Source organism: Lissotriton vulgaris, chromosome 8, assembly GCF_964263255.1.
Source record: "Lissotriton vulgaris chromosome 8, aLisVul1.2, whole genome shotgun sequence".
Lineage (NCBI taxonomy): Eukaryota > Metazoa > Chordata > Amphibia > Caudata > Salamandridae > Lissotriton > Lissotriton vulgaris.
The window spans coordinates 287252774-287279568 of record NC_141696.1 but is presented as its reverse complement, the minus strand read 5'-3'; the positions used below and the strand labels follow the sequence as shown (position 1 = coordinate 287279568).

Sequence of the window (26795 nt, the reverse complement as noted above, 5' to 3'; positions counted from 1 at the left end):
AGGCGCGCAAAGAGCTTTTGGGACACAAACAAATCAGTTTGGCACAGAAAGGAGCAGACTATACAATCCTGAGCATCGAAAAACTTGAGAGATTACCATTGACCATGTCAGAAAGACCTGTCATTGAATGGATAATACACGGGATTATCACAATTCAGATAACAACTTTCCAATTTACAAATTGCCTTGAGTATATACCGGCAGGCCAGTATGAAAAGTTGGGTAAAGGATACATTAAGTCATCATGGAAATTACCTTATACACACACATGTTATAGTGACAACAACAAAAATGTATTTCTTAGTGGTAATGAGTGTAAACATTCACTAAGCGGTATACTTTTGTGCCAAGGTATTAACTTACATGGGGCCTGTGAGGGTACTTCAAACAACCTTTCATGCCACCAGCATAGCACACCTGCAGCACAAATAGAGCCATTCTTTAGGCAACTTTCTAACGGGAGTTACGTTCTAATAACGGATCACAGCTGTTGTGGCTTGGTGCCAGGGAAAGCATATCTCTTAAGCGTGAGTTCCATGGTCACTTGCTGTATGCAAGCATTGTATCCGAACGGCCCTGGAGACTCAGTGGCTCAGATTTGGCCTAGTTTGAATATCTCTTCTATACGAATTGATACTTTAAGCAGAATGAAGTCTGTGCTTTTGCAGACAACAGTGCCCATCTCGTCATCAAAAGAGACGTATGATATCCAAGTTGCAAGGACGGCGGCAGAGATACATGAATTTTTATCAACAAATTGCCCGGTGCATTTCACAGAAATGCTTAGCCAACTCCTAAATATGTCGAATGCCAGTGGTATCTCGAATGTATTTAAGACCGTTTTTTCGGGACTGTTAACACCATTTGAAGCGGTCCTGGGTATCTTTCCAAATTTTGTACATTCGATTTTTGGCGGCGTACCACTACTTTTGGGACTCGTAGCAGGTATTTTATTTTTGACTCTCCTGCTCCGATATGGCAAACCAAACCGCAGACATGACTGCGGCACGGATGGAAGAAACAATCCTAGTAATACGCTACCAGGACCGCATAACTAAAGTCCTTAGGATAGCCCGGCTACGAGATCTGAATATGACCTGGCTTCTTTCATTCAGACCTATATGGCAGACCTGCATCTTACCTGTGCTTCGATGTATGCTATGCGGAGAGGAATGCGTGTTAGACACCTGTCTTGCACTACCATCAGCAATACCAATGGACGTCGATACTTTGCTAAGTCCAGTAACGGCTCACGCATCGTGTTGTCCCCAGCGTTTACCAATCCTGATGACGGCATTCGTTGAGACACCTGCACTACGACTAGGTGGTGGCAGTGAAGCAAGAAATGAAAGAAACATCACCCAGGTACGACCTTCTGTGAGCATTGCTGATCCTGAAATCAATGATAGCAATCATTCTGACAACTGCCAGGTTACAGCATAATTGAACTTGGTCGAACTGTCACCTGAATATGTAGACCAATTCTTTGCGAGCCTGTCTGAAATGATGTTCTCCCCTGAATAGAAACAATAACCTTTTGGGAAACAATCCGGCACACAGCGTTCCCATGAACTCTGAATTCGGCCTTCAGCTTTGATAAACAAAAGCTACTGAGAAGCGTTTTGAACTATTTTTTTCCCCGCTCACCATGAAATTATTTTTTTCCCAAAAATTTCCAAAATATTTACCTTTGTTTCTGGCACACGTCCTTTGCTTAAAGTAGAACTATTCATAAAGAACAGAGCTTCTATTTTTAGTAGATCTAGAGACAAAAAATTTCCTTAGCCTCTAGCACATTTTACAGCAATTGTATTTATATGTGATGAAATAGTCTCGCCCTTCTTTTCTGTATTTAGAGACTTTTCATGTGTAATTCTTCGCAGAATCGTTCAAATGATTACATATGCAATATTTTTTTAATGATTACTATGCTTGATAACGTACAGTACCAATTCATTTCCATGTATTTCATATACACCATTTCAAATACAGAATGTATTTTGGGGTGGGTAGGAATTCACGTGCTTCTTATTGCTTTCGTTTTTAGTAATTTGATGGACATAAATTTGTGGAGTGGGTGTTGTGTTTTATCTAGGACCCCGATCCATATTGTAACCTCATGCCCCTATACGGCTATAATCAATACATATCCCTATAATGGCATAACGATCAGAGCCATATTTCAGTAACCCGTCTCTGCAGTTCATGACAGTCCATGACACAGCAGAAGACACTTCCTTAGATTCCTAGATAGCACACCGAGTTCTTTCGACATCTCAAACCCCCAGCAACCTGGGAAAGCCCTGCTTGCTTTGTTTTGATTAGTAATAGAACTCCTGCGAGCACTGTAAGAACGACCAGTTCTTAGTGACATCTTTATTGACGTCTTATGTCCAAAAACTTACGTCAAACTCTGCACCTTTCAGGTATAAATATACCAACATTGCCTTAAGCAAGCACACGGTGGTGGTGAATACAGGAGCAGAACAGCTGTCTCCTTGCAGAGCCCAGCAGATGCGAGAAGCCCACGGACGCTGCCCCTCCTCCTTGACGCGCTGAGAAAGACGCTGTCTTTTCTCCTGCCGAGAAAATCCAGCTCCGGCGTTTCCTGCCTACCCTTGCGGGTGACTGGGATATCGGGTCCTGAGAGGAGATACCAGACCTCCTGCATTCTATTCCAGAGGTACGGTGCTGACTAAACCCTTAGAGAGAATTCTTGAAACAAACTCTTGGCAAAACCAACTTAACTTAAATTGCTACTTACTCCCTCCCTTGTATTAGGCTTAGGTCAGGTACCCTGGGGTAGGCGTAGTTAGAAGCACCAGTTGAGGTCATTAGCCAATGTATATATGAATGTATATATTTTATTCATTTTAACTATCTTATGGCTAAGAAACCATATCCATCCTTTTACAGTAATATTTTGTAATACTCCTTTTACTGTACGCACTTTTCATAATAACAAGTCTTGCAATTGTGGCAATTAATTTCTCTTGCATGAGAAGGAAGACTGCTCAATAAATAATATCTTTTATTGAATACGCCCATCTCTCTATTCTCTGCATCCTGGTGAAAGTAAATCTGCACAACTGACTGAGTGAAATATCTGTCTATTGTTTCACACGACTCTAGAGATTGACTCTTATTCTGAGGAGCAAAGTTGTCATGTTTATGCGGTTGTCGGAAGCTGAATCCCTTCTTGTCTGAGCCAGGGAAGCTGATCGCTTCCTATTCAGTCAAGAAAGTTTCCAGTGACCTCTGAGCTAGCAGGCGCAAACCGAAATTAAGTCTAACATAGTCAGTAGGGACCTAGAAGACCGCAGTCCTACGTCTACACTGCTGTTTATGTTATTCCAATGCGCAGGGCCTATAGGGAAAATATGAACTACACTACAAGATGAGCTTGTTACTACTGAGAAAGACCTACATGTCGTTAATCATTAAGCATGGGCGAATTTTGCGAATCTCGTGTTCGTGAATTTTGCGGATTTGCGAACTCGCAATCCGCAAAAATCCGCAAATTCTCGCGAATTTGCGGATTTTTTTTGTGTTCGCGCGGGTTTCTACCAATTCGTGAGGGTTTTGTACAATTTCGCAAACGCGAACTTACCTGTCGGGTCGTAAGTTTTGCGAACTTGTTGTTTCTACGTGTCCAGCCTGTTTGGGACACTCTTCTTCATCACTGCCACCCTCTGTCACCACTGCCACTCTCTGACTACTCATGCCACCCTCTGGCGCACCCATGCCACCCTCTGTTTCATCACAGCACCCTCTGGTTGTCCAGTGTACATTATTGTGGCAAAGCAAAGCACACCTTCCCTGCCTCAAGTGACCTGAATTAATTTGGGGCTGATTAATGTGTCACAGAATATTTTTTTAGCTGGTACCTGCTTCCTTAGTGCTTCCTGATTAGTGATCTTTTGCACTTGCTAAGTGCTTTCATTGTTGCAAAATTAGTTACAACACCTGCCCTGCCCCAACTGACAATAATTTTTTAGGGGCTGATTAATGTGTCACTGTTGGATTTGAACTTCCAGCCTGGCTCCTGCTTGTCTCCCATAGCTGTAATTCAGGACCTTTGTGGCATATGTGTAACTATTCTGAGGGTCAGAGCAGGGGCACATAATAGTTGCAAGTAGGCAACAGAACTCTGGAGGGGCCCCTCAGGAAGCACTACAGGAAATGGCTACTAATGATGAGCTTGAACTTTTGAACCTGGTAAGTAGTTTCAGTTTTGCTAAGATCGTATTTCTGCAATTTAGCGCTTATTCGCGGGGCGCGAAGTTGAACTGGGAAGCCGCGAACTCACGCGAACAGTGCGAGCAAGCCATAAAATCCGCTGCTCGCGGATTTGCGGATTTCGCAGGAAATTCGCGAATCTCGTGGATTGCGAATTTACCGAAAATCCGCAAAATCCGCGAGCGGAACGGATTTTCCGCCCATACTTAGTAATCATAGACTCCTGAATGAAAGTTGCAATATTTTGGATACTTTTCATGAAGCATTTTCTATTAAGTTGGGCATTTGTAAGGAGGCACCAATACTATTAAGGAAAAGGATAATTGTATTCCTGTAAAACATCTGTGAAATGCACCTTTAGATGTGTCAAAGTATTTGTCCTCTGCCTTCAAACCTGTGGTCAATGATGATATAATTGAGCCCATCAACTCTGCATTATGTGCTGCTACCTTAGTGTCAGTATGAAATTAAAATGGGAGTTTAGGGGTTTGCTTGACCTGAAATCAGTTAATCAAGCTGTTTGGGTTGATAACATTTCATTTTCTCAGATTGAAGATTTGTGGAATAAATTGACCAATTTTTCAAATTTATCATGCAATCTACATATCAGATTGAGCTTCCTAATGATGGTTGGCACCTTATGGCTTTTATTACTGCAGCTAGTCTATACCAATATTGTCACAGGCTGTTCAGACTTGCTGCTACAAAAAAGTTTTTCTGAGGTTAGCTTCTAACCTATCTGAGAATCTAGGTGTTTGGTCGCATTTCAAGGTAATCTACTTGATCAGTTAAGACTTAACATGACCACATACTTCAGAAGGTGCTGACGACTCTGAACAAGGCTGTAGCAACCCTTAGCAAGGATAAGTATGACTTTGGAAATAAGAAATTGATTCGACTATTAGGCTATTAAGGGAATTCACCCCCCCCCCCTCCCATTACTGAATTTGGTGGATGCCATACCTCAGACTGAATCCTCAGAGAACAAACCCAAATCTTATCTTGGTTTGTGTGAATTGTACCCAACATTAATGCATGGGTTGAAAGGGAGGGAGTGGAACAGACTACATCTTTAGGCCAAATACCCCAGGCGAAAAGACAATAGTTAGGAGCCAAGACGGCTGCTTGTATGAATGTGCACAACTGTAGGGTCTAATAGATCGCTTCTGCACGAATTTTACTACCATATATGTAGGCTTTGTACAGCCACACTAAATTTACAAGAATGTATGTACGATGATATGAAATCTTTAATCAAATTTGTTAAAAAAAATAATAATGTATGCATGGGTTTGCTTGTAATTAGGTACCATTGAGGGAATTCTTAAGAAAATGTCTAAGCTGGTGTGGTTTGTCCCAAGAAGAAAGTGATAAAGGCTTGGCAGCCATTCAAGGTCAGATGGCTAGACACCAGATGTTCAGTCAAAGAAAAAGAGTTACTAACATTTAAGTGGGCTGTTATTAAATTTTGTTTCTTTGTGTGGGTCAGAGTGTTCATGCTATGCACTGATCATCACCAACTAGTTAACATTTTGAATAGAAAAGCTTAAAGAAAAACCACAGCTGTAATTGCTAGGTTGAGTACAAAATTATTAGGATATCATTTCAGTGTTAGACATTCCAGGAAATATAACCGCCATGTCAGACATTTTTCTCGCTCTTAATCTCGGTGTGAAAGTGAGGAATTTGATGATGCAATAGTGTTCTTTAGGCTGCTACTGACCTCTGTGATACCAGCAGTAAAAGGATTTAAACTGTTTCACCTTCTAAATGGTTGGAGATGTTAAACAATGATGCAAGGTTGAAGAGTTGTTTTGAAGTACTGTGTGGAAAGCTGCAAAACCCCCACACATGGACATCTCCAGGAAAAGATGCAAGGGTATTGTGGACAGGCACAAGCACTACTCGGAGGTCCCGCAAATTAATACCAGAGAAAATGTTGCCGCGCCATGTTGCAGGGATTCTGCGAAGTCACAGAACTATGATTGGGACCATGGAACCTTAGTAAGCAGGGACTTGAGTTATCCTGCTATCTTGGTACCCATGAGCCTGGCACTGACTGATTATAGTGTCTCACTTGCTACCCTTCTCACTCACAGATGAACAAGTGATTAGAGACCCTGGAACACAACACTCTTAACCCTCTCAGGAATCGTGGTGACAGGACACCACCTTTTACTCTCACACTCGTACTTGTCCGCAATAAGATCGGATCAACACAAAAAAAGTTTAAAATATTTATTTTAACTACCTTGCGCTAGTATGCCACAATAAGTAAGAAGATGCCTAAGATCTTGGACGAGCTGGCAATTTTCCTAGGTATATTCCCAATTATAGCAAGCAGGCGATCCAAAGCCTGTCAGCTTAGGGATGGCTCACAAGAGCCTTTTATCCGTCAAAGTGGGTAGAAACACACTGCTTGAACGTTACCCGCGCCATTAGCCCATAGCGTCCTGGTAGTTCTGGTTCAGTTTTTGACTCAAAGTTCATATTATTCTTCAGCAAATGTTGTCTTTCGAAATTGTATCTCTAGACACCAGTATTTCGGGATTCCTTCATCATCAGTAGAGAATATTTAGGGGTTGCTGGGGAATACTGCCTAAGTGCCCTAAAGTAATAAGCCAAACCAAAGTCCTGTTAGACTCATTCACCAACACTTATAGTTTTGCTTTGAAAGGGTGAAAACTCAATTAGTAACTTGTATCATAGTCAATGTTATTGAAAAAGGGTACAGGACGCAATATCTTCTATCATGATGACTTTCAAATTTTTAGTATAAGTTTAATATACATTTCAGTATGTATCCAAATTAGTGCAGAAGACTCTGTACTCAGACAAATGAACAAATATATATACAACATAGAACAAGACACTGACCAGATCCCATGGGTCTGTTCATTTATATTATCTCCTGACAAATCATAACCTGTTTTGAAAGTAACTTGGGGAGAGGATGTCAACATTTCAAACTGTTGGTGTTCAGGTCTTATCAGAAATGGGGTCGTCTGACTAAAGTTTCCTAGAAACCATGGAATCTTGGGACATTCAATAAGGCCTCCTGCAACCAATAGCTCTAAGAATACTGCAAGACAGAGTCTACAATGGATGCCAGGCCGCTTGGTTAGTCAGACAGTTCCTCTGGGGTAAACAAATTATTCTGAAGAAGTGCACCTTTGTATTTTGTGGAGAGAGTTGTCACACCTATACATACAAGAGTATCCCTAGACAAAGCCATCAATGAGACTCTCTAAGACACCACTGTGTATAAAAGGACCTCAGACACCACCACCATAGTACACTTCTGGACATGTGGATACTCTAAGAGGAAGGACTGCTGTGCTGCAGGACTGCCACTCTGCTGGAATGCACAGTTGTTTTGCTGTGTTGACCTGTGGACCTCTTGCCTTGGTGAGGACTAGACCTGCATCTCTTGAACCCAGAAGCAAGACTGACTCCCAGTGTTAGTTGTCTGGCCTCCGGATCTGTAGCCTCAGTGATAAAACAGGCTTCCAAACACCTTGCACCTGCCATCTGTGAATCTACTCTGCCACATAGTGACCCCTAGTCCTGGACCTTTGGAAGTGGGCCTTCGGTGCTTGCCAGAAACTATGCATCTTCTTTGCTGAGCGACACTTTAACAAGCAGAACCAATGCATTGACTTGGTTGAGTGGCACATCCCTGAACAGAACTGATGCATCGCCGCTGCAGCATGGATGGTACCCTTTGCAAAGACCGGCATCGTCTACTGCAATCCTCGGAACTGACAAATCACCCAGTGGTGCATGCCCAGCCCAGGTCCTCACATCTCTAGTCGACAACAGTTCTGACAATGATTGTGGACTCCGCATCGCTGCCCCTCAGAACCAACGCTTTGCCAACTTCCCGCCACATCCCCGATGTGGAACTGTACATCCCAGGCCCTGTTGACGGGATCCGCAGCCTCACCACATATCGGACCCGGATTATCGCTTTGGCTACACAGCGCATCTTCGACATGGATCCATGCAACCTTCTGCAAACAGGATTGAAGATAGTTCAGCGGGGCTAAATGGTTCCCTCTAGCCGGTCTGCACTCCATCATGGTTGGCCTAAACTTGTGGCTTTGTTCTGGTCTGGCACAACTGGATCTCCCCAATTGGCACTTGGTACTTTTTGGCACTTTTTTCACTACAATTGTTAAAATTAAATATCTCCAGTTCTATTCATTAGATTTTTGTCATTTTGGTATTGTTTTATTTATTAACACCTACTGTATATTTCGAAATTTCTTGTGGGCTCCTTTTGTGGTGGATTTTCACTGTTTTACTGTTTGAAGTGTTGCACGAATACTTTACATAATGTCTCTGAGTTAGGCCTGACTGCTCTGTGCCAAGCTACCAAGGAGATGAGCAGAGGTCAATTTAGGGTTTGCTTGTGACTGACAAGGGCGGTGGTTGGCGATTGACCAGGGCTTACACCTCAGTCAACCAACAACCCGAATTCTTACAGGCACTATGTACAGATCACCTGCTTTGCAGCATGCCAGTGCTCCATTTGACAGCTGCCCTGCACATACTCTAGTAAGTGTTTGATCCCGCCCTGCTAGCAGCATTTTAATATCACATGCTTACTTTGTGATTTCCTTTCAGCACACGCTATGAAGAACGGGGGGTCGTCCATGTTCAGACACATTCTGACTGTTATAATTTACTGTTATAGGGAAGAAATGTAGAAAAAGAATTAGTACTTATACACAGGAAACTTGTTCTAGGTAGACAGGGAACACAGGAAACTTGTTCTAGCTACACAAGTTTCAGCAAGTGGAAACTGTGGGACTGTGGCTTTCTCCAAAGCAAGTCCACACCTGTTGTGCCCACATAGATTTAGACCTGCTGGAGCACCCTTACCCAAGATTGTGCATAAGCATAAACCCACCTTAGAAAGAAGCTTATAATTGTTGGTTGGTATAGCACTCATCATACAACCTAATGGCAATGGCGTCACAGTTACAATGTCTGCCTGAGGTGTCCGAGACAAGAGGTGTCCAGAATAAGCTTCACACTCCTGATTTTCCCCAGGGGTCCGGTTTAGTGAAAAACACCTGCAGCAAATTAGGATGTCTCTATAATGATCTAGCAAATTACTGCAGTGGCATAAACATTCACACATCTGGAAGCTCTGGGAGACAGGGAAGTGGAGACTATGACGGCTTTTATAGCTGGGCCTGCAAGCTCAGGTCAGTGGACTCCACAACTGCTTTCGCCTCCCTGGCTATGAGTGCCAGTTAAAAGGACAGCAGTCAGGTTTTTTGTGTTTTCTGTCAATTCTGTTCCCTCTGCAGATAGTTTCCTCTTATGCAGGGCTCTTTTCCTTTGTTTCCTTGTAGTCCTGTGATAGTCTCCGGCTGGCATTCCTCAATTGCTTTGACTCATTTACTGAAGATTCTAAGGCAGAACTCCCTCTTGACTGATGCCCTCCCCCTGCCCATCTTCTTGCTACATACTAGGAGCTGGGGGGATAGTTACAGCACTTCCCTTACCCAATCTTTGTAAGCACAAATCTTTAGTTTTGGGCTTTGGAGTGAATGATTATTATTGATCTGATTGTAATGTGTTTTATACTTTCGATACAGAAACCCAAAGGTCCACTGGTTCTGTGTGAAGTCTGGTGACATGCTGAGCTGCATTGCCATCAGGGCATCACCTATGTTTCTGCTGCCTGATACCTCTTTTCCTTGCACTAGTGTTCTCTTCATGAGTGTTACAGGTCAATCTGAGATACTGTTCTCTTCATGAGTGTTACAGGTCACATCAACGGTGTCCTGTCTTACTTAGGGAGAGAGGCTGATTATCTTCTCTCCTGAGAAACCCCAACGAGCCTCAACGTATGACGATTTGCCACGCCATATCATAGTGGTCCTCATGGGGCTAGAGGTGAGTCTATTATAGGCAGTGGATCAGGCCATTGATAAAATTCAAGATGAATTAAGCACCTCCGCTTTCCAGACCAGTACTACCACCACCACTTTTATTTCCCCCACAGCTATCAGAAATATCTTGGCCCTGGGCGGTGGAATGAGTGTACTTGGGGGTGCAGGATATAGTAGCAATAGAGGAATGGCCCCATCAGAGAAATATCGTGGTGATACTCACATCTCTTCTACATTCATTCCCCATTGTAACCTACTTTTTTTTCCTGCCCACAGTATTTACGACTTGTTTAGGCAAAGTCTCTTTTTTGCCATGTGTCGGCTGCAGCTATCCCTTTGGTCAATAAATATTCTTGCTTTCAGAATTGTAGCTGGTTTCTGAAAGATTTTAAGACTATATTTAGCAAGAGGCAAGCCAAATAGGGTGCTTCTGTGGGGTTATTAACGATTAAGCAATGCCCCTGCGATTTGGTTTCAGATATCAACTGTTGGTTGAGATAGCCTGGATGGGTAAGGGAAGGTGCTGTTGCTGTCTATTATTGCATTTGAGAAGAAATAAGATTCTCCAGCTCGGGTGTAAATTGCCATAAATCTTTGAATGAATTGAGTGATTTATAGGTGTAGATAGAATCTTAACAGAAAACGTGGCACTTGGAAAAATTAAGAACATAAAAAAAATTCAGATTAATCCAAAAGAATGGAGTCCCGAATCTCCCCATGTAACATCTCAGGAGGAACCCATGCACATTGATAAATTAAGAATGAGAGACAGAGAAAAAGATAAATAGGACTGTCTCTATTGTGTAGGAGGAGGGCGCTTTTTATGTAACTGCCCAAAAAAACGAGGAAACCGCTAAGCTCAACATTGAATGGAAATAGCCCTAGTACTAATAAGTGGTTTGTTTATTAGAAGACTTCTTACTACATGGGTGTACAATTAACAACACCAATTTTCGAAAAGAAAGCTAATACAGTAAACCCTTATTAATGTAAATGAATCCAAAATAGATGTATTGGACATTTGTTCATCATAATCTAAGATATTCGATTCATATAATCATAAGGTGAGTATAATTGATCCAATCCTGTGCAGGGCTTAAGAGGTAATCCACGAACACCTTCCATTGAAAAATAATTTTTATTGATGTTAAAGAAATTCCCAATAAGCAAAGGAGCCAACATGTGTTTCATCTGTACACATCTGTACTCAGATTTTCTCAAGGCACAGAATCAATGTTGTAGGCAGAAGATACACTACACAACGGACAACTAGTGCAATTGAAAACCTGGTGTCAACTCAAAACGTTCATATATTGGGTCTGGCTTTCCCAATACACCCACTGAGGTGAAATGTACACTGGTATTCGTGATCTGCTGCTAGAAGGCCCACAGAAAATAGTCGCTAGTACAAACAGAAGTATCGCTGCAACCGTATCAGATAAACACACAGTTGCTTGTGGCCATAGAAGGCAATGGACGTATCATGGTCGGGCCTTTTGTTACTTTTTAACCACTCCACAATCATGTGCCTTACTAACGGGCATTACAGCTTGCTGATTTAGTGAAGGATACCACTGCGGTTGACATATAATAGCTTTCTTTACACTAGCGGCAATATTCTTTGGACCTTTTCGCAGTTGGTCATGAACAACCGTGTGTTTATTTGATACGGTTGCAGCGATTCTTCTTTTTGTACTAGAGACTATTTTCGGTGGACCTTCTTGCAGCAGATCACGAATACCAGCTTCCTGTTGAGAAATTTCCCGCAGCTCATATATATTCTATACAAGAAGTGTTTTTGACATGGGTTCCGGGGAACTTATAGAAAATTCCTGGGATCCATGTCATCAGAAAAAAGGGGCAAGTATTGATTCACCTGAGAAAGTTTTGAGGTTTTTGTCCAATCAAAGGACAACTTCCCGACACTTTATGATGTCACCACCCCAGAGTGTGCTGTTTGTACATGCTGCTGATCAGGCCTATTGATACTAAACCCTTCGGTGTTACCCAGGAATCTAGATTGGCAGATATTAGTGTCCAAAGACCAAACCACTCATCTCTTCCAATTGGGGTCTGATGAATTAAAAGAACCATTGCGTATCATGGGATCTAATATATCCACACTAGTGTGTTCAAATCCTTTATCTTGGCAATACCAAGACAGGAAGTTTGTTGCACTGTTTTATTCAGAAAAATCATTTGGTGTTGTATGAGGCTTGCTCAAAATAAGGCCTCAGTTCCATGACCGTGCCAATATTTTGTTCCCCATAGATTTTGTGTATATGGTGTTCTGCCAAAAGTCGAAAACCTTCTACAGACAGTTGGGAAATAAAGAAAGCAGATTATATCAGCTTGGTGTTTGTTAGCATATTTTTCTTTGCAGGGGTAGGTGCAAGCGTATAATAATAAGAGGCAGTGACTGATGTTAAAACCTGAAAAATAAGCAAACGTTTATGCAAATGTTTTTTATTTTTTATTTTTGGAAAACCTTTATTTAAAGTCAAGGCACACAGCTATTCAGCCTTACATCCCAGAGGCTAGGCAGCATTATAAGAGACGGATATATAGTGTACACAATACAGGTGGAAAAATCGTGTCAGGTTTAATTTTATAATACGGTAACAATAAACCTATAAGATAACAACCTAAAGAAACACTAAGAAAAGGTAAAGAGGCAAGGAAAAGTACGAAAGCGACAATACCCAGTTCCAGGGGGTGGGCAGGGTCATAAGCCCACAAAGTGCGACTAAACCATGTAAATTAAACGACCACGGGGGGAAAAGAGTCAGGATGTCAGTGAAATAACAAGTAGGTTGGAAGTGAGGGCTAGGGGGAAAGTCGAGCTTCCAGTGGGTCAGCGTCAGGAGGTAGGCAGATATCACCTCTATATTCATTCCATGCCCCCCAAACCGTTCTCCACCTCCTGGGCTTACCCCTGGCCACATAAACCGTCTTCTCACGGACCATGCACCAATCCATATTGGTCTTCCATAGTTCCACAGAGGGGGGCGAAGGGGCCCCACACTTCTGGGCTATGTCCCGCTTCGCCACCATATTCCCCAGGGTAACCCATTGGGTTTGAGCATTATTGTAATCTGTGGGGCCCCACACATTCAACAGGCAACGCCGGGCCTCCGCCGGCAAAGCCACACCAGTCACCGCACGCATCACCGCATGGACTCGCCTCCAATAAGAGGCTATAGCGTGGCACTCCCAGATGATGTGCATGAATGTGGCTAGTTCTCCACATCCACGCCTACAAAGACCATCCACTGAGAGTCCCATATGGATCAGTCTGGGGCCAGTCACGTAGACTCTATGGAGAATCTTCAGTTGACCAGACGTAATCTAGCTGGAATTGCCACCTCCTTAGGAGAAGACACCGCACACTGCCAGTCCTCATCATCAAGTTCCACACCATCACGCACCCATTGTTCCCTCACCCCCGACAGTAGGTCCGCGCGGACATTGATCAGTTTTTTGTAAATCAATGAAATGGCACTGTCCGGCATATGGCAGTCCAGTACCCTGTCCTCCAGCGGGGACGATTCAGGGACCTTCTCTCCCACCGGCAGCATCGCCATAATAGCGTGTCGCAATTGGGCATATCTAAAGTATTCTGTCGCCCCCAGTTGAAACTCCGTTTGTAAGGCGGCAAAAGACTTTGTCTCGCCCCTGGCCATCATGTCATCCACTTTAGAAATACCAATGAGGTCCCACCGATCAAACCCCTTTGTATGCCACAGTTTGCCCAGCAAGTCAGAGTCATAAAGCGGAGTAGCCAATGTAAGCCTGCCCTGCCACCCCTGCGCCTTCGTGACGGCCCTCCAAATATGTACAGCTGTCTTAGTGGGACCTGTCATGCCTCCATCCAGAGATCTCGAATATAGCGCTCTGTAGTACTTCCCATCGTCGAGGAGCCACCGAACCATGGCGTACCCCGTATTATCAGCCGATCCGTAGAAACCGTGGTTAAGGGCGGCCAACTGGGAGGCCCAGTAATGCCGCCGGATATCCGGCAAAGCTATACCGCCGTCGTACCAAGGGAGCGTTAATTTGGTGATAGCAATCCGCGGCCTCCCCTCCCAAAGGAGGGTCCGCTGCAACCCTTCAATCTCCCTAAAGTTCCCGGAGGGAACAGGGTCCTGTGTGTTCTGGAGCGCGTACAAGAATCTGGGCAGGGACATCATCTTAAACAACGCCGCACGCCCGAGCAGGGACAGCGGCAACTTGCGCCACCCCTCCACATCGCGCCGAAGGCGTGCAAGAGGGGGAAGCAAATTATTGGAGTATCGCGTCCGGGCATCGGTTGAAATATAAATGCCCAGGTATTTGAACCCCTGCCTCGAGATTTGTATAGCGCAACCCCTGGGAAGACGCGGAGTTTCCCCGTTCAGTACATAAAGGTGAGATTTAGACCGGGTTTATAACCAGGCCCGAATATCTACCGAAAGTATACAGAACATCACAGGCCACAATCAAGGATTTACAAGGGGAGGTGAGGTAGAGCAGAATGTCGTCCGCGTATAATGACACGTGGTCCTCAAAACCGGGTGACCACTTCATCCCACAAATATCTGGGTGGGTCCGTAACCAAGCGGCAAGAGGTTCAAGCGCCAATGCAAAAAGCAGCGGCTACAAAGGACATCCCTGTCTGGTGCCCCTTCGCAAAGCAAAAGAAGCTGACACTCGCCCGTTGACTGTGACGTTGGCCATTGGGTTAGCATATAGAAGTCTGACCCATCTGATAAATTCAGGGCCAAACCCGAACTTCATCAGTACTGCCCACAGGTAATTCCACTCAAGGGAATCAAATGCCATTGTCGCATCCAAAGAAGCCAGGACGGACGGCTCCCGGAGTGTGTTGACCCTTGCCATGACCGCATGGAGTCTCCTGAGGTTGAGGGCAGTGTTACGATGAGGTATAAAACCCGATTTGTCCGGGTGAACCAGGTCGGCAATCACACCCACCAACCGGTTGGCCAATAACTTAGCCAGGATTTTAGGCTCGGCATTCAACAGGGAGATCGGGCGATATGACCGGCAAAGGTCTCTAGGCTTCCCATCTTTATGAATGACCACAATAGTGGCCAGTCGCTGGTCCGGAGGGAGCTCGCGCGCCTCCAGGAACATGTTCCGCAAAGGCAAAGCAATGGCATCAGCCTTTATTTTGTAAAGCTCTACCGGAAGTCCGTTGGGGCCGGGAGCTTTGCCAGACCTTAAGGAGCGTATCGCCAGCGCCACCTCGTCCACTGTAATACCTCTGTCTATGTCGTCACGTTCAGTATCAGACAAGCAAGGAAGTTCAATCCCTGCAAGGAGAGAGGCAGAGTCCGCCTCAGTCATATCAGAGGCCGATGTGTATACCGACTCAAAGTAGTCGGCAAAGACCATAACTATAGCACTGGGGTCAGTGACAACCAGTCCGTCTTCACCCTTCACCTCGGGAACCACTCGGGAAGCCATCTCCTTGTCAAGCTACGCTATAAGATTGCCTGCCTTATCCCCTACATCATAGATCCTCCCCTGCTGTTCTCTGCCCATCACCTTGGCTGCGTCGGTAACAGTGGCTCGGTACTCCGCCTGCTTGAGTGAGAGAGCATGTAACAGGGCAGGCGCCGGATCGGTCTCCAACTGGGAACCAAGATCCTCAATCTCTGACTCCAGCCGCACCACATCCTCATCCCTGCGTCTGCGCGCCTCGGCTATTAAGGAAAAGGCCTCTCCTCTCAGGACAGTTTTAAAGGCCTCCCATAGAGACGAGGCCGACGTCACAGAGCCTGTATTTTCGGAAAAATAAAGGTCAATGGCTTTAGCCAGGAGGTCTCGAGTCTTGGGGTTACGGAAATACCACGGATTGACCGGCGCTACTCTAGAGGCCACTACGAAGTCAAAATCAAAGGACACCCAGACCGGGGAATGGTCCGATATGCCCCTGGCCATCAAGCGGGCCTCCGAGACGGCTGAGGCATGGCCAGCCAAAGCCAGTATGTAGTCCATCCTGGAAAGGCTGCAGTGCGCTCCCGAGTGAAAGGAGTATTGCTGCTGAGCGGGATGGAGAAGTCTCCAGCAGTCGACAAGCCCCATGGTGCCCATGGTGTTCAAAAAATCGGGAAGCCAGGAATGCGAGCTGCGAAGATCTCTGAATGGAATACGGTCTAGGGTCCCAGACCCAACTGCATTGAAGTCCCCACCAACTATAGGCAAGCCCTCCGGCAAGCCCAAAATGGCGCCCCGAGATCTTGAAAAGTCGTCGTTTGTAAGCCAGGGGGGACATAAACAGAAACCAAAACCAGGGTACGTCCCTCCCACCGGCCCGTGACTGCGACGTAGCGTCCCCTCTCGTCGACCACACTAGTCTCCACCTCAAACGGGAGAGACATGCGCACCATGATCCCCGCCCCTCGGGACCCCGAGGAGAACCCCGAGTGTGCCACCATTTTAAAGCCTTTTCTGTTGAGTGCGTGGCATGTATTGCCAATGAGATGAGTTTCTTGTAACAAAATAACATCAGGCATGCATCTTTTAAACATTTGCAACACGACCCCTCGCTTAATGCGATCACCCAGCCCATTAACATTCCAACTCAGAACATTTAGCTTCTTACCCCCCATCGTCGATGTACAGGCCCCCGCCCCCCCCCCCACAGGGATCAGCCGCTATAGCATATTCAACAGAAGAATAATCACCTTGCCATGGGAAAGAAAAGAAAAAGAAAAGACACAAGAAACAGTTATCCCAACCACCCCCCACCCTGCACCCCTGCATTAGACTAAAAAGCCCCCCCAACTAGCAGTGTGCCTGTCGCCCCAAAAAACTAATCTACGAAAAGCCCCTGGAGGAGTAAGGAGTCAGCCTATCCCCCCCCGTATCCCCTGTTCCCTGAGAAAGAATGTCAACAAAACACAATAGTCCGTGACTAACAGCCTGAGCAGACTCATCGTCCGAAGACGGTCCGAAGGGACCTCTCACTCCTGAAGATCGGGGCCACCCGACGCCCCTTCCGACTGCGCCTTGGGCGCGCTCCGGCGTTGGGGCAAAGTGTCCAGCCAGTCCCCAGCCGCTTCTGGCATGTCGAAGAACAATGCTCGGCCATCATGTTCGATACGCAGTTTCGCTGGGAATAGCATTGAGTACTTCATCCCCACCTCTCTCAGCCTACGCTTCACGCCCATGAAACTTTGCCTACGCTTCTGCACCGCTTGGGTGAAGTCTGGGAAAAATGTCGAGCGACTTGACTCTGTCGTTAGTTTTGCCGAGATCGGCCCTGATCAAATTGATCTCAATGGCCAGCGTGTCAACCTTATTTGTTAACACCTCATGTTGCTTATGCATCTCAGCCTTGATGCCCGCAATGGCTCCCATGACGTCCCGGAGGGTTGGATCTGAGTCATCCGGCGACACGTCTCGCTGCATGTCTTTAGGCCGTCCTGTGACTCCGGGCGATCCCTTTGGGAGGGCGTAGCGATCGGAGATAGTGGGTTGAGAAAGGGACGTTTTCCTGCTGACTCTAGGTTTTCCTTTGTCTGGGTCTCCTCTGCCCGCCATGTTGGGCAAGAGGGTCTCTCAATCAGGAATACTCCCCGGTCGTCGTTGAGGCCCCAAGTTGGTAGGCGTTAGCATCCGCCCCCACCGCTCATCCAACACTTCAATCTACAGGATGACCTGGCCGATGCCTCAGGACGGGGCGGCCTTCCTCTCCCCAGACTGCCACCTTGTAGCAGCGCTGCAATCGCCCACGTAATTCCGGGCTATGATGGCGTCGTCGTCCCCAACCTTCAACACGGTGTAACTTCACCTAGAAGACTCAGATCTTCGATCGGAGAACGAGTCCAGCGTCAGCAGCAGTTCAACAGCATGTTCCCACTACTGTAGGACAGGATAGGCGACAGGATTAATTCGGAGGATCTCGGAGCTCCGAGCTCACGCGGCCATCTTGGTTGCCCGCGAAGCTCCTCCTCCCTATGCAAATGTTTTTGAACTACCTTTTGGTGGTGTTTGGCAGTGTTCCCATTGAGTTTAATTGTAAACAGCACCTGGGATACTAGCTTTGTGTAAGAAATGGTGACTATAATGTTGATAACCGAACATGTCGCCAAAGTTAGATGTGCCGTCCTACAATTTGTGCAGTCTCAAGGTTCCAATCATCAGAGAAAGTACTAGAGTTGATATAATTTAACAAAATGTTAAAGGAATATGGAATTTATAACAGTTCATACACATCATACGATACCCTGTCCCATACTATTCCTTCCAGAACGAGAACTGCTTTAATGTTCACCAGGGACAGGACACTAAGCTCACGGTGCAATGATGCATGAGGTTTCAAAACCAAGTTCACAAGTTGTACTGCAGAGCGTCCTGGTAGATAATGTCTGTTCAGAAGTAGGAAAAAGACTGTTACCAAAAAAATCCAAAGGAACAGGAAAAGTAATCCAATTGTAATCGAGAGATGTAACCAAGGAGCAACAAAGCAGGTCTTTTTCAGTCAAAGATAGAGGGCATACACTCGTAGCTTGAAAGGCGATGGTGGCAGCTCAGGTTCACTTGAATCCAATGAGAAGTCATCATAATGCACGAAGTAGCCAGTTGCCGTCTGGTCTATTTTTGGCAGCTCAGCAGGTTTTGTAGAACTGGGAGATGAACCGATCTGTGGCATTTTCACATAGACGCCGTAAATTTTCCAAATTGAGATTTCTCTACTCGTTGATTGTACAGTTATACTTGTTTCAACAGGAAGAAGAAATAATTCCTTGTTGTTTACAGCTTCTCTTTGGAGAGGGAAGTCTTCCGTAGTTATTAAAGCTTCTATCTGAACTTCCTAAACGGTAGTGAGAGGTGTGCGGCAGCAACTCAGGAGCCAACGCGGCCTACTGTTGAGAATCGGCCACATAGTGTGGTTTGATCAGATCAATGGAGGTAAACCTTTTGTTTCTGTGACCGAAAGGGGCAGAAGAAGTATAGTTATAGTACATACAACAGCCAGGACAGGGACAGATACAGGTACTCTTTAAGATGGGCCAAATTCTTTCTTGTCCACAACTATTTCTGTGACCAGGTTCACAATCTTTTTGGGACTCTAGTAGCTCTTTCCGGTATGACCTTCACTTCTCCAGTGGTGGTGCGTTTTACTTGGATGCTGTTTTGAGTGCCCCGGAATTCATTGAGTTCCTGTAAAACAGCCAAACATTCATTGATGTCAGATGGTGATTCCGCCACCACTGCACTGACATTATTGAGGTCTGGTGCCCACATTCTCACACCAAACAAGAGTTCATAAGGAATACGTTCCCTCAAGGATTTTCTTGGCATGCTCTTAAGTGCCTACTAGACCCCATATAGGTGGTTGACCCAGCTGCCACCTGAGCCTAATACCCTTGCTGTCCAGGACTGCTTTGAGTCACAGTTTTTCCTCCCAACTAACACATTTTTCTCTGGATAGTAGGGGAGGAGGACAGCAAATTTCCCATGGCTTCTTTGGAAACCCAAGAGCTTAACGGCAGGCCCCGGTTAGAATGCAGTGTGCCAATTTCCAATGTCCTGATGGAGACTCTCAAATCCTTTAAAACAGTTTGAGCGTCATCGAGCGCTGCAGCCAAACCCACAGGAATTTAGAGCATTTATCCACTGTCACAAAGATGTACTTTTAAGCCCCATCTGAGTTTAAGGGGCTGCAGAGATCCAAATAAACAAATGTCGGAGGCTTGTCTGAGATCAATAGAGGTGTCTGAGGTGGACGTGCTGTTGTTGAGCTTTTCTTATTTTGACAGATGTCACATTCAGGGACAAAGTCCTTGGTCTATTTTGCTACACCTGGCCTCCAATAGCGCTGCTTCAGTCATGAGGCTGTGTGTGCTGAACCCAGCCCCTCATATGCGGCTAGTATCAATCCCAATCTGCGATCAGTGTTTGGTATTACTCTATACTCCACTCCTGGAATCTGAGCCGATGGAATGTTTTGTACATCTAACTTGCACGAGTACTTGAGCGGAAAGCGTTTCAGCAGGTGCATCTCATTGCAAGCAGCATTGACAGTCTCCATGATGTCTCTGTCTAATTTTGTACTAGAACGAGTGATTGCAGCAACAGCAGCAGTGCGGACTGTTCCCCTAGCGCCTTCATCAGCCATGGAACTCCCTTCAACGTGAACGCTAACACGTTGATGAAGCTTGTGCTTGATTGTACAACCCTTGGAATCTTGAAATCCATTCTGGCCAAATAGTAAAGGTATTCATTATTCGACTGGACACAGTGGTATGATTCGCACATGGTATGATTCGCACACTAAGTGTTGGGAATTCGGGATCCATACTTTGAAGCACCAGTATTAGGGCTTATAGTTTGGCCAGCTGCACTGTACAATCCCCTAGGGACTATGTGTGTGTGTTTTTTCAGGACGGAACTTTCCGTCATGCATGTGCCCCTTTACGATTGCGTATGCCGAAGAATATTGGCATCTTTTCCCTACGGCAGGCTGAGCAAATCAGGCAGTATGGATGATCTAATAATTATCAATCTAAAGTCATTATTTCATTCGGTCAGAAGATATTCTTGTTGGTACCGCTGGAATGCTTGTGTTTCAAATGTAGAATCAAATCTGTAGTCTACATCTGTGACAGTGAGAGAGTTAGCTCATTGAATCCATCTTGGATGTAAAGCTTTGGTGCTTGAACACTTGCTTTAGTACCGGACTCTACGGTCATTACAGAGGTAACGATAATTATTCCCTTATACTGAGCTAGTGCTCTCTCACTACCACAGTCTTTACTGTTGTGAGAATTTTCTCAAGGGGTGCAAAATGCATTTCAGCATTTGTGTACAAATGCGATTTGTATGCAATGGGTACTGTATCACCTTAATTGAAAGTGATCTAGGTGTACCCGGTGGGTCGAGCGACTATGCGGATCACCAGATTAGTTGTGTTTACACATGTGTGCAAATGTTTGGAAGCGATCATATCAGCTTGTACGGGACGTAAAATGTTTGTGTGTTCCTGTGTTCAATGGTTGATTAAAAAACATGTCTTATCAAGTCGTAGACCGGTTTTACTCTTTCTGCGCAAGTCAAAATGTATGTTCTGCCAAAATTTAGAAATCCTAAAATGGATTGTAGTCTTTTCAGAGTCATTGGAGGTTGGAGCAGGCTCACATTTTCCAAAAGAATGTGCAGCTAGGCTTTTTCCTTCACTTGACAAGAAACAGGGCATTGAGGAGGGCAGTTTTTTATTTAAATTTGTAACCCAGGTGAGCGAACCCAAGAATTATGTGGATCACTTTAGCCAAGTATGCCACTAATTCATCATCCGTCAGATAAATGTAATCTACTTAAGACAATGCCTCCTCTTCAAAATGTTAAAGTCATCTGTTAACCTGGTTGAGAAAAGGTCAGGGTTGTTCTTTATACCCTTGAGGTAAACGGAAAAATTGAAGCTGTGAAACTACCTCTGAGAGTGCTGTCCGATATCTGCTTCCAGGCGGTATATTCTGCCAGAACAATCCATTTTGGATATCTAATATTGTGTTGTATTTTTTCCACACAATGTTTTTCATTAGTGCAGTGCTATGTGCATTCTGTACTGCAAATGTCCATCTGGAAGTGTTTCAAATGTCTGTAGTCTAAGACTAGACAGTATGAATTGTACGGTTCCATTACCAGAAACAAGGGATTATTCATGGACAAGGTGCAATTTTCTACTACACCCTGGTATTCAAGATGTTCTAGGATTTCCCGAACTTGTTTTTTAGCTTTATTAGGTACTCTGTGGTTGAGGAACTGATTTTAATGGGATTTTGTCATCAGGAAACTCCTCATCCCACCCAACGCGATTGCGGTAAAATGCAGGAGCTAGCGCTAATGCCCACTTCATTGGTGTATCAATGTGTAACTGATTCTGGAATGAAGTCCGAGAAAGCAGCCTGAATACACTAAGTGGCTGAGATCAATTCAAGCATTCCATCCCTCACCTTGTTGTTTTTGCAAGGAGCATGTTTGGCTATGACAAGAACTGAACCTCTCAAATACTGGAGCCTTATAGAGATTATAGAGATTATTATGATATTGTCAATAAGAAAGGAGCGTATACATTACCTGCAAGCAGATCCTACAGTTGAACCATTCGCTTCAGGCAAAGGTGAAGATTCCTCGTGGACACATTTATCCAATGAATACCAAAGATCAGGTCCTGAAAGAATTTCCTGGGGGAAATATTAGTAAGGGATTTATAAGTCATACTACTTTTCCTGCAGGATATCCTACCTTTTTATCCTGAAGCCTGGAGTAGAGTACCAGCCTTACTTAAACTATTGTGAATTAACGATTGTATATTAAATGAGATCACTGTTTGATTGCTAGACCAACTCCAAGGTGCCATTTTGACAGAGCATGATTTAAGAGGAGCATATAATCTTTTCCACATCCACGAAGAAGATGAATGGAAAATCTTCTTCAAAAAACATTATTAGCATTTTGAATATCTACTGACGCCCTTTGCTTTCTCTAACGCCCTTGCAGCTTTCCTACACTTCATTAATTATATTTTTGGGGGATTTGCTACACTCTTTAGTAATATCCAACTGGATGACATACTCATCCTCTCCAGCTCTCTTGATAAGCGATACTTGTCATCTGAGTTCTTATTATCAGTTGGTGCTTCAATCTTTCAATCTGGCTTTGTTTTACTCGAGGGATGTTGTGTGCTGGTGATCCTGACATGACAAGATGAGACGCTACTCCCCCATTGGTGAAGGACTTCAAGGAACTTGAAAATTTTACCAATTTCTGTGTAACCCATCATTGCTTTGGTGTAGATTGGTCCTTACCTTACAAATCAGTGATGTCCTCATCCTACATCGGTCCTTGGAGAAAGTAGACCCCTTGTGTGCTGCTTGGAACAATACTCTCTGCTGTGTGTTCCTGAAGATAATTTCATTGATAAGGGAACAGGATATACAATGAAGGTTTGTGTATGATGAAACTACCATGCGCAGCAATCCACTTTCCAGTGAGGGTGTTCCTGAAGTAGGATGACCCACTTGGTAGTTTCAGACCATCCCAGTGTCCTCTATCTTGTGGCATTCATCCAGCCTTTGAGAAGACCTTCTTTTCTTGTGAAGGGCTCCTCTTGCAGATAAACATGCTTTGATCACCATATGGTGTGATGGAGTGTTAGGAGGGAATATCTGTACATACAGATTCACATATGGTGTCCATTAGTCCCTAGTTGGCTCTCCTTTTCACCCAAACCTTCTTTAATCAGTGACTATTGAAGTAATTGAGTACTAAAGGTCCTATGACTGTAGACATAATACCATGATATACAGCAAATCACGCTCCCCATGTTATTTAATGGTCCATCATAATATCTGTGCCAGAAAGCCATCAGAATGTATGCTATTGTATGCCAAGTTGCTGTCGCTATATGTCCCTCTATCATCACCAGGTTGCAATTTAATATATATATATATATAATATATGTATACATATGCCTTACAAGTGAAAATAATTGTGTCCTGTTAAACATTTTTCTGAAGCACGTGTTTCAATAAGTTAAAGTTAGGGCATTTATGATTATGGTGCAAAGGTCAGATCTCATTTCTTGAATACTGGTTCTTCAGTTAGATCAGACCCCAAGTAACTATTGCCTCACAATATAGCCTATACAATGAGATTGTGCTCCAACTCTACTTCAATAGCTAGGTTTTTAACCATAGCCCATGGAAGAACATTATGGCATAAACCACATAAGCAGAGGCATATTACATAATATGCTATGTATTACCATTGCTGAGGGTGGAGGTTGCTTTGCTCTTTTGACTCATGCCCCTCCCTATATTCAGCAGTGGGAATGAGTGGAGAAGTGTGGCTCAATGGTTAGAGCGGCAGACCTTGATGCAGAGTGCTGGCCAGGGACCAGGGTTCGATTCCCGCCTCGGCGGGATCGGGCTTAAATTCCTCTGACCGGATATTCTCGCCTCAGTGCCGAATCTAAGCATGGGCCCCACGCTACAACTGTGGGCAATAGCTTGCTTAGTCTCCACAACGGCCCCCGATACACAAGGGATGCCTGGTTTCACCATGGGATGCCCAGGAGTGGACACCTCACAAGGAAAAGCCAGGAGGGTTTCCCTTGTGGTAGGAGTACAAGCGCCGGGATGCGTACGGGTTACTGTTCGCGCTATACAAATACAACACATTTACATTTACATTTACTTGTACAGTAGAACACACTGCCGCTCCCAAAGGAGCATCCTTGTGCTAAGCTGCAATAAATGTGGCTGCATACGCTCAGTCGATCTTGGGGAGAGTGCATCAGAGAATGAGTCAATATCACAAAGCATCAGGGATGCCAAAAACTCAAGTCTTGTAATGAATAACATAATACGCCCTGCATCCTTGAGGGTTGCTCAGTAAGAGACCTTTATTCTCTTTAAGGTGGCCATGAATAGGCAGTCGGAGGCAACAACATTTCTGTAGTATGCCACTCTGAACAACAAGTGCAGCCACTCTGCTCTGCGACAGTTATGCCGAGACACATGTTCTGTGCTTATTGTGCTATACAATTCAGGCTATACCTCACTGATGAGGCATGACATTGTCAGACCTGGTTTCGAATTGCTCGTTTTCCTGTTCAGAAGGCACCTCATGTGGCCTTTTTTCAGCTGGCCTGCTCCTATTGGAGTATGATCAAGGCTTATTTGCATATGTCTGGTCAGAGTTTGAAATGGCAAAGCAAGCAAATAATTATGGTTTAAGCAGCTGCCACTGTCTGAGACTTTTGCAGGCATTCCAGCCGTCAATGTTGTGCTTTCTGAATTCTCTAAACTATCTTCATAATCTTAGAGATAATGCACTGGTACTCTGGCTACTGACCTTGCAGCTATACACATCAGTGAGCATGAAGAAAGAGGATTCTAAGTGCAACCCAGAATGATTTGTATTTCTACTCTTGCATCTCTTTATTACTCATGGGCGCCCTAGGCCAGACAAAGGAACCTACCAAAAAGTCTATTGTTTCATCTTAGTACCAGTTTACACCTGAAAACTATCATTTAAAACCAAAAGATTACTATTGTATTGGAAAGGTGTGATGTTTTTGTGTAACATTGTGTTCTGTTTCCAGTTAGAAGCCATTGTTTTGTTGAAAAGTTCAGATTATGCAGCAGATAGTGAATTATGTGGCAAGTATAGTAAATCCATAATTATGTGGAAAACGCAGCGGATGCAGAATTGCATTATTTTAGTGGCTCTATTCCTAGCTTATCAGCTCACCTTTAATTTTAGTGATCTTGCCTGCCACCACCCTGAATCGCTTTGGTCTACTTGCATTAATATTTTACTACAAAAAACTTTACATGTAAATTTGCCCCGTTTCCCTGTATGCCACATTGCATTTCACCTGCTTCTACTACATATTACTTCTTATTATGCCAATATGCAACCCTCATAGATGTCCCTCTTTCCACATTTATGCCTGAAAATCCAAATGTCCATGTAAAAATGTAAGTTTAAAATTGAAAAGCAAGCGCTGCTCACAATGTCATTGTTTTTGTGACGCCTAGCTCCAGTTAGTTACTCTAGTTTAAATATTGTGGTATTTGCAAATGTATATTTAAATTATGCACACAGTATGTTTTACTGTTGCATACTGAACAATGTTGCAAACGACCTGGGTAAATGTCAAAGACAATGGCTGAAAGGGATGGGGATATTGTTTTTCTTCATAATCCTATTTCAGTGTGGTTATTTAAACTGTTTTTCAGATACAAACGTTATCATTTTTTCTACTTTAGGCGCAAACTGGTTTTACTCCTCATTGCGGGACAGTGGCCCAACAGCCTTATCTCCAGATGGTACCACCGCCTTCTGCCATGTGGCCCACGCCCCCTTACGCAAATGCGGCTCTCGATATTGTAGGCGGGCCGACTTCTACTGTGCATCAAACCCAGAGAGGACATGAATTCCAACCACCTGCCCACAACAATCGCAAAAGGAAAAGGAAGCTGCAAGTCATTGAAAACGAAGGTGACAGCAGTGTGGAGAAGAAAAGGCGCGAGAATGCCGGAACATATCACCAAAAGCATAGGAAGTTTAAAGGAAAGAAACGCTACGGAAAATGATTAAATCCGATTTATTTTATAGTTTTCTTGTATTGCACTACTTTACCCAAAAATTTACCCCCACCCATTCTTGCTTTCTACGACTCTTCTGTGTCCTTGTTAAACGTCCAGTCTGTTTTTCCAAATTAATGCGAGCATTATGATTATTTATATATATTTTGTTTCCCAAATAAAGAATTGATTAAGCAAACACTCCGTAATTTTTAGATATTTTAATTTCAAGTCTTTACATAGTGTATAGTACCATTATACATTTGAGGGCCTACGTTTCACAATGGGTGCAGGGCCAGAGCTGTGGCTAAAACAGAACAAAATAATGTGCAGCTATTTTGTTGGCCATTGACATACAGGTGAATACATATAGAGTATAACGCATGCACCTTAAAATGAAAGGAAAACGCAAGTTGAAGTAATCGCTAGGAAATGCATTCTTTTATGTTATGAACTCAGTTGGCTAATGAGATCATTACAGATGTCGGTGTGTGTAACATGATAAACGCACAACTATTGTAGCGCAAGTGTGGCAAAAGGT

The 26795-nt window shown here is 44.3% G+C and overlaps 1 protein-coding gene across 1 annotated transcript in view; it reads left to right on the top strand.

The window, feature by feature from the left end:
- The window catches only part of RBM11 (RNA binding motif protein 11), a 196095-nt gene extending 169645 nt beyond the window's left edge, over positions 1-26450 (top strand). Inside the window, exon 5 of the mRNA XM_086933265.1 lies at positions 25937-26450. Within this exon, the coding sequence (XP_086789391.1) occupies positions 25937-26263 (327 nt within the window). The 3' untranslated portion in view covers positions 26264-26450. The remainder of the gene's footprint in view (positions 1-25936) is intronic.
- Positions 26451-26795: the final 345 nt, after the last annotated feature.